General features: G+C 46.9%; 1 protein-coding gene across 4 annotated transcripts; it reads right to left on the bottom strand.

The window, feature by feature from the left end:
- Positions 1-6455: 6455 nt before the first annotated feature.
- LOC147000685 (carbonyl reductase [NADPH] 1-like) lies at positions 6456-8757 on the bottom strand. Of its 4 annotated transcripts, none has more exons than XM_085832152.1 (3): positions 8416-8757; positions 7841-7976; positions 6456-6892 (listed from the first exon to the last, which is right to left on the bottom strand). In XM_085832152.1, exons 1-3 carry the CDS (start codon positions 8755-8757, stop codon positions 6456-6458), a joined length of 915 nt encoding a protein of 304 aa, XP_085688278.1. The 4 variants fall into 4 exon arrangements, with proteins under 4 accessions (XP_085688278.1, XP_085688279.1, XP_085688280.1 ...); XM_085832153.1 differs by having other exon boundaries at positions 7841-7948; positions 8469-8757; XM_085832154.1 differs by having other exon boundaries at positions 7841-7915; positions 8469-8757.
- Positions 8758-9037: the final 280 nt, after the last annotated feature.

Here is a 9037-nt window from a genome sequence, read left to right as displayed (position 1 = left end):
AAGCACAGAGAAAAGGTCTTGATGACAAGACCTAACCCATGGAGAAAGCTTCGGGGTGAAAATCTGAAGACTCACTTGAAAATCTTTCATTTAAAAGGAGAACCCAAGCAGGAGGGATAGCTCAGCTGGCAAAAGCACTTGTTGCCAAGATGGCCACTGTGATGTAAGCGACGAACACCAAAAAGTCAGAATGGAACAGATCTCACACGGGAGGTTTATTGGATACAGAGAGTTCGGAGAGGAGGGACTGGCCTTTTATAAAGGATGTAGCTTATGCGTAGTGGGGTGTTATGCGACCTGTGGCGACAGTAGGGATGTGTCACATCTTGGCTAGGGATGGCATATCGTGCTGTCACTGGGTTCCTGGAGGCAGGCAGTGGAGAGATGCTAACCATGACAATCTGAGTTCAACTCCCTGGATGTGTGAAGTCTCTTCCTATTGCCCTGGCTGGCACCAGGCTGCAGTCAGGCCCTCTTGTCAGCATGGAGTTCTTAGGGGAAGTCTCAGCATTTTGGTGATCGTTATTTTAATGGTCAGATGATGACCAAAGAGAGGGACACAAGTGCCTCATTAAAGGAGGAAAGAGGGGCCATAAGTGTCTCTTCAGAGAATGGCTGCACTCTGCATCTGAGCAGAGTCAAGCCTCAGGGTCAGAGCTGAACTGAGCCTCTGAGAACCTGAGCCGCACAGAAGTGAGGCTCAGGGTCATAGAAGCTGCGCATGCAAAGAGCCAGTCAGGCTTCACATAGACAAATGGATGGCAGGTCCAGATGCGGAACAGGCAGAGAGACAGATGGAAGTTCAGGTAGGCCGTGTTAGCAACGGAAACCAATCCAACATGAGGCTCCTGGAATGGTTGGAAGTTCTCTGCCTGTTGGTCTCTTCACACACACACACACACACACACACACACACACACACACACACACACACATTCACAGTTGTACTTACACACATACTCATACAACTCATACACACATACACATACATATGTGTTTATCCACAGTCAAATGCACTCACACGCATATACACATACATGTATACACACACATTTACACACACTCATACTTACTGCTTAGGGCAGTCTTGCTGTGTCTTCTGTGGCTGAGGTCAACCCCTGCCCTCTCTGTGTGTCTCTCTCTCTCTGTTTCTTGACAGGGTTTTTCTGTGTAGCCCTGGCTGTCCTGGAACTCATTCTGTAAATCAGACTGGTCTCAAACTCAGAGCTCTGCCTGCCTCTGCCTCTGCCTCTGCCTCTGCCTCTGCCTCTGCCTCTGCCTCTGCCTCTGCCTCTGCCTCTGCCTCTGCCTCTGCCTCTGCCTCTGCCTCTGCCTCTGCCTCTGCCTCTGCCTCTGCCTCTGCCTCTGCCTCTGCCTCTGCCTCTGCCTCTGCCTCTGCGAGTGCTGTGATTACAGGCATGCACCCCCACCACCGAAGTCATCTAATACTCCTATAAAGAGATGGGTTTACCCCAGTATAAGGTTGGAGAGCCAGCCCAGCGTTAGCTGAGAGGGTCTGTGGTTGAGGCTGGTGAACAATGCCAGGCATGTGTAGGGCAATAGTGGGTAGCAGGACACAGTTGGTTCCCACTGGGCTCATGTCTATTGGTGCTTCTGTGCATCCAGGAAGAAAAACAGTGGCTGTGTAGACTTCTGCAGGAAGAGTATAAACACAGTGGGCATAGGACACAAGGACCTTGAACTAAGAACGTGGTTTGTTTTTCGAAGACACATCTTCAAATATAACTTCTGGCTGAGACTACATGGAGAAGTGGTTTTTGCTCCGTGAAGAAAATGGTCTAAGATTTCCTGTGTGTAGCTGCTGTGGGTGAGCTTAAATGGACTTAGTTATACAACTTCAGTCCACAGAATTGCCTCAAGCAAAACTGAAAAGCAAAATAGAAACTGGAAACTTCTGGAAAACTAGGTTTGAGCCAGGCATAGCGGCCTGGAATGGCACTGCTCCACCCAGGGCATGGCCTCAGCTTTAGAATCTCATTAATATTAATGGGAATGTAAATGTAAGTTGTCAAGTAAATTTGAAAACAAATTTCATTTTAGTTGTTTTACAATTTCAGATGAGACAGAAAAGTTCCTTTAAAAAACCCTGTGTGTATATGACTTGTGCATATGTATGGTATGTGCGCATACACACATGTGCCAGCATACCTTGTTTTTAGTGTTCTTTTAAGACTTATTTTACGCGTATGGTCATCTTGTTTGAATACGTGTCTGTGTACAACACATGTGCAGGGTCCACTAAGGGGGTGTGCACTACTGTGGGTGCAGGGACTTGAACCCAGGTCGTCTGGAAAGTAGTAGCCTGTGCTCTTAACGGCTGAGCCTTCATCTCCATCCCACACCTTGGTTTTGAGGAAAAGACTTTTTTTGGTTTTTTTGTTTTCCCCTGCTGTGTCTGCCAGTTTGGCTGGCGGCAGAGATTCCTGGGTTTCTTCTGTCTGGCTTCCCGTCAATGTGCTAATGTGCTACATCTTCCAGCATGTACTCGGGAGTGGGGTGGGGGGGCTCACACAGCACAAGTGCTATACCTGTGGAGTCATCACCTCAGCCCCCAGGAGGATAATTTAGTTCTCTTTTCCTTCCAAATAGTGTTGCCAGTCTTCACGTGCTCACCCTCTGGCTACAGTGACTGGGGCTTGGACGGCTTTGAATGTGCTTGTTAAACATCCCCCACCATATACTTAGGCATGTTTCTGGCTGTTCCCCATGTTCCTTGTAGGCTGTTGGTGTGCTTAGTGCGAACCTGAACCTTGCTTCTTGCGTCCTCAGCCTTAAAAACCTCACAGCTTTCCAGGAACCTGAGATGTATTAGTCAGGCTTCTCTAGAGTCACAGGACTTATGGGATGTCTCTGTAGATTCAAGGAAATTACTGGAGTGACTTACAGTCTGCAGTCCAACTCACCCAACAATGGGCAGCTGTGGATGGGAAGGCCAAGAAGCTGTTCAGTCCTGCGAGGCTTCTGTAGAAGCTGGGATCCTGAAGAAGTAGGTTCCAACAAGATGTGCAGACAAGCAAGTGCAAGCCGACAGGGAGGAGTGAGTCTTCCTCCTTCCAGTGTCCTTATGTAGGCCTCCAGCCGAAGGTGTGGACCAGATTAAAGGCATGCACCACCTTGTCTGGGCCTAAGCTTTTCATGGACACCATGCCTCAAGATCTTGATCACAGGTGTGCCCTCTAATTCTGGATTGTAGTTCATTCCAGATATAGTCAAGGTGACAACTGGAAATGGCAATCTCAAGAGGTCTCTGTGAGCTGTGCTGAAGGGGACATTGAGCACGAACCAGGAGACACTCTTGGTTAGACAGGGTGGCTGGTGGATGGAAAATGAGCTGAATTAGAGGCAAGACTTGGATTATCTGAATTATATCCTAAATTCTGTCTGCTTTTAACTCCCTGTCTCCCCTCCCCATTTTTTCCTGCATGGGGAATCAAAGCCAGGACTTTGTATATTCTAGGCCATTGCTCCAGCACTGAGCCACATCCCTAGCACACCCTCTGCTTCCTCTCCTTCAGTTATTTACTTATTTGCTCATTCATGTGTGTGTGTGTGTGCGCGCGCGCACATGTGTGTGTAGCTCAGAGAAGAGCTTATGGAAGCTATTTTTTCTTTTTCCCACATGGGTTCTGAGATTAGACGCAGGTTGTCAGGATGGAGACAAGCACCCCTGCCCTCTGAGCCACCTCACTGTCCCCTCTTCTTCTTAGTGAACAGATTCTTGTCAAATATTATTTTTTATCAGATGAGCAAACACACAAATTCCACTTTAAAGCTTCCTTGGCTTTACAGGAGTTTTTCTATGTCGAAGCTATTCCTTCAGGAAATTTCTACGAGCTGGGGAGATGACTTAGTAGATAAAGTGCTTGCTATGTAAGTACGAGGACCTTAGTTCAGATTCCCAGCAACTAGGCACTTGTCAGCCAGCCATGGTGCCTTGTGCCAGTGCCAGGAGATCAGGACAGTGCAGCAGAAATGGTAAACTCCAGGGTCACTCAGAAATTCTGGCTGACAAAAAGCTGAAGGGAGGGAGCAGAGAGACAGCTCAGCAGTGAGGAGCATTGGCTGCCCTTCCCCAGGACGAGGGTTTGAATCCCGGGACCCATAACACGGAGCTCACAACTAGCTGAAACGCTAGCTCCATCAGTTTCCAGCACTTCTAGTCTCTGAGAGCATCCGCAGTCATGTGTTTGCACATGCCTATACAAACACACACACACACACACACACACACACACACGCAAATTAAAAATAAAATAAACCTTTAAAAAAGTAAAGAGGAGAAGAGATTGAGGAAGACACCACAGGATAAATCTTTGGTCTTCGCAAGCACCCACAGGGGCAAGTGCGCCCGAAGACACACATATGTACAGACATACGTGTAATATACAAATTTACACATGCAAGCATGACATACACATGCAAACATGACATACAATGCAAACATGACATACACATGCACACATGACATACACATGCACACACACCCATAAACACATGCACAATACAAGCATATGCACACACATGCACATATAACATGCATACACACATAGGCCCACATACATGCACACATGTACATATATGCACATGGACACATGACACACCCGAGTACACAGAAATGCAGAGTTTACATAGATGTGACAATTCCTTTAGTTATTTTAGTAGACAGAGAGGCATTTAGTAAGTACTTAATGTGTCTCAGTGTTGTAGAGACTCTAGAGGGGGAAACACTTGTTGGGGAATTTGAGAGTCAAGCTTGAAAGGTGCCTCTGCTCACACCAGCCCTGTGCTCACACCAGCCTTGTGCTGACACCAGCCCTGTGCCTGTGGATGTGTGTTCTGGAGCTGGTCCATCTCTACCATGCAGTCAGGTGGGATGGCACTGGGCTATTGCAGGCTAGACCGGCCTCTAGCAGAACCTGTCAGCACAAATCAGGGTTCAGGTTAGGGATGGTGGGCTAGACAAGACTGAAAACTCTTTCCATTTTTCAAGAATGAAAAAAACTTTGCATATTTTTCTTCTTTGGATAAAATCAGATTTTATATTGTGCAGCAAGAGTGTGAGGCCACATCAGCTGTAGTAGATGTTTTTTCATTTTTGTTTTTGTTTTGGTTTTTTGAGGTGCTCAGGATGACTGAGACACCCTCATTCATATTTACACTAAAATCTGTGGTTTCTCTAAAGGTTTGGAGAATTCAGCTTTGAATCCATGTGGTCTTGGAGTTTTGCCTTGTTGGAGGATTTTGTGAAAAATTACTTCCTTATCTTGTTGATGGTTTAAGCTCTTTAAAACATTTTGCTTTAATGTTGGCATGTCGTGGGTGTTAAGGCCTTGGTAACTCTTACTTGACTAGCCTGCCATTATAAGGAAGATTTCTCATATGTTTCTGCTGTTACTGGATCCTTCCTAATGCCAGGATTGATTACATATTCTGTTCTGTCTGTGCCCATGGAAACCAATCATAACAGAAATCAGTGGAACTGCTCTGCATAGTTACCCACAACAAGACTGGACCAGAAGCAACCACCACCAGCACTTCCTGTACCTGTGTACAAGATTTTATGATACAAACTGCCCCTGGGACAGACACCAACATAAGAGAGACACAAACCATTTGGAATAAGACTTCCATTTTGAGTAGTAGTCTAGTAAAATTTAGGTTCCCAAGACCTTCCTGGGAACTGACATCCTACTTGGCAGAAAGAGACATATATGTGTGTAACTGACATCCTAGTTGGCAAATTAAGACATGAATATTAGACAAGTCTTATTCTGTTACATATGTTAGGACATGAATATTATTAGCTACCATGTGGTTGCTGGGGATTGAACTCAAGACCTCTGGAAGAGCAGCCAGTGCTCTTATCCTCTGAACCATCTCTCCAGCCCCTGAGTGCTTTGTTTTGTGTCTGAATTGTCATGACTCAGGATTTCCACACACAGTGTCTATCAAGGACACCCCAAGCTGAGAGCACAGATCATAGGGACCGTAATCATCTGCAATCTGACGTGGTGTTTTAGATATTCACTGACTGATGTCATCCTGTGCCTTCCCTTGGCCCGAATTTTGCTATAATTAAACTACTAGGTGAAGTCAATGTTGCATAAAAGGCATCTGTAGAAATGAGGACTGAAGACATGGCTAGGCAGGGAGGTCCCTTGCTGCTCTTGTAGAGGCCAGGGTTCCCTTTCCAGCACACACGAGAGGGTTGCAACCAACTTTATCTCCAAGAGACTCTATGGGTGTATCGCCCTTCCAGACATGTATGAAAGACACTCAGATGCACAAAATTAAGGAAAGTTTTAGAAAAATGTGCAAAAATCTGAGTGCTTAAGGAGTTAATCATGTTTATTTTTCAGAAGCGTTATTAGATTATAAATGCCCTTGGCCTTCAGCAAGTCAGAATACAAGAAGGTGGGAGGGGAGAATTGGGTTCACCATGGTTCAACTGTTTTATCTTGAACAAACTGCCTGTGAGGCCCCTCTGCATCTGGAGGCAAAAGGGCCAAGTATACAGGAGTCTCTGCTCCTTCTTCTGGGCTTTTGGTGGCTTGTGGTCCTGTCATGTCAGTTCTGACCCACCCAGGGCAGCAGGCATTCAAAAGGATCTTGTCCCCTCTCCTCTGCTCATTGAGTTTCCTGGCAAGGATTCTGGACAGGTCTGTCACTCCAATCTTGGTGACCCCATATGTACTATTAGGCCAGCCTTCTTTCGCATGGACTCCTTTCTTCGTATCCTCCACAAACTTGTTCATGAGCCCCATCAGCTCCTCCTCTGTGATGGTCTCGCTTTGAAACTTCTGCTGCAGCTCCGGGCTGCAGTCTTTCAGGGCCCTGAGACTCACCATGCTGGACACATTCACCACTCTGCCTAAAAACACAACACCATGTAGAGACGCACATACAAGAGCAGGAATTTACATCTGGTGAGACATTGGATCAGAAAGATTTCATGTGAGACAGGGACACACAGAACAGCATTTAAGTAGCATAGAAAATGCTTTTTTTTTTTTTTTTTTTTTTGCCTTTCAGGTTTGTTTGAGCAAAGAGCAAAGAAGCCAGATAACCATGAGGTCTGGTCTAGAGAGGAAGACACAAGAGAGGACAAGAGTTCTGAGAGAGCCATACTTAGTCAACTCTATACCAGAGACTCACATTTCCAAAGCGGCTCCCTCATCATTACTGGTGTGTATTTAATGACTGGTCATTCACCTGCTATCCAACGACTTGGGGTATGAGAGCAGTTCATGAGAAATGTAATGTGATGGTTTGTTTTGCAGAAAGGTGACGCATGTTGATAAGGAGCTAACATCAGCCAGGAGGAAGGAAGGGTCAGATCACAGTGTTCTGTGAGCCAAGCTAAAGGTTTCTTCTCCTTCCTGAAGGATTTTTGGGAGGGGAGGTTTCTGTAGAGAGGCATAGAAGCCCTGGAAAGATCCTGTTCCAGAAAGGAGGCCTCCTCAGAGGGTTTGCCAGGTGCATCTTGACAGCTGAGACCTGCTGTGGAGCTGGGCTGAGGGTGGTACTTGGGTACAATCTGAGGACTTGTGGGGACAGGACATTGTGACCAGTGGAATGTCAGTGTGTGTGCAAAATGTTTCAGACATTATTGGAATCCTAAAATCCCTTAATGGGTGAGGAGGTGGAAGAAATGGATCCTGGAATCTTATTTGGAGATTAAAGAAGAGTTGGATAGGCAAAGAGAGAGTCAATGGCCACAAAAGATTGACATCAAAGAGCAGAGCCAGGCCTCCAAGTGGCAGAGAGGCTATGCTGAGAGGGAGAGAAACTGAGCCTGGAAGTCACCTGGCAGACTCACCTTGGGGTTTTATTAGAGGGAGCAGCTCCTTGCAGACATCTTGGGTACCAAAAAAGTTCGTTTTCATTGTCACCTCTCCTTTAATGTGGAAGGGGGTGGGGTCATCAACTTTCAGGGTGAAAGAGAACCGAGTTAGCTGAGTGAAAATGTCAAGACCTAAGCCAGAGCTTTCGAGACGCACTTCCAAGTACAGTCGTGTTTACATTCAGCTCTGCGTCACTGTCCATCTGACAATGTTCTGTTGTTTTTGGAAGACTCCAACCCTGGGTGAGGCTGGGGAAATTTGTATATATCAGGATCTTAATGCAACACCTTTCCCCTGGTCTCTTTTCTCCTCTAAACCTCTTCTTTATGTCATTATCAGATAAGTATCTGTAAGCCAGAGTAGTCAAGCACTGCTTGAGGCAAACCTGGAAGAGATGGCAACTAGAACTATTTAGGTAAACACATTGAGGCTCTTCTTTCCTGTATCCCTGCAGCCTGAACCTGTCCTGTTTCTCCCAGAGGATCTGTTTCAGAGTCCCACCACATAGTTGCGCTGGTCCTAGAAATGCTGCCAGAGAAGCACAGCCCACCATTGTACCAGGCTTGGAGAAGCCACCTTCCTTCTCTACATCCCATGTCTTACCCTTGAAGGCTATACCCGCATTGTTGACCAGCACATTAAGTCCCCTGTACTCCTTGAGCAGAAAGTCGCACAGCTCGGGGATGCTCTGAGGATCATTAATGTCCAGCTGGTAGAAGCGTGGGTTCAGGCCCTCAGCCTGCAGCTTCTGCACTGCTGAGTGGCCCCGTGCCCCGACCCATGCAGTGAGCACTACGTCCCCGGAGAATTTCTGACACAGGTCAGGAGTGATCTCAAAGCCGATGCCCTTGTCACCTCCAGTTACTAGGGCCACTTGGCTGCAGGGCGACATGGCTGCCTGTGCCTAGGTAGGCAGACAAAGAGCAATGAACTTGGGGCAAACTCTCAAGCTGGAAACAGCTGTATAGTCTCTCTAGAAGTGCTTTTCTGGGCGTCTGGAGGTGGGCAGGGGTATGGGTGGGGGAAACTGTGGGCCCAGCAATCATGTGCAATCTAAGCCAAGCCAACATGTGGGCCAGTTGCCACTCACTGGCGACTGTCCTTGCAAGCTATTCTGAAAATTGGTGTGAATTTACCGGGGGGTACCTCACTCCACCAACAGGGAGGCCCCA

The sequence above is a fragment of the Mus caroli genome, unplaced genomic scaffold (assembly GCF_978045245.1).
Source record: "Mus caroli unplaced genomic scaffold, Mus_caroli_1 scaffold_17, whole genome shotgun sequence".
Classification (NCBI taxonomy): Eukaryota; Metazoa; Chordata; class Mammalia; order Rodentia; family Muridae; genus Mus; species Mus caroli.
This window is presented reverse-complemented; position numbering and strand designations above follow the sequence as displayed.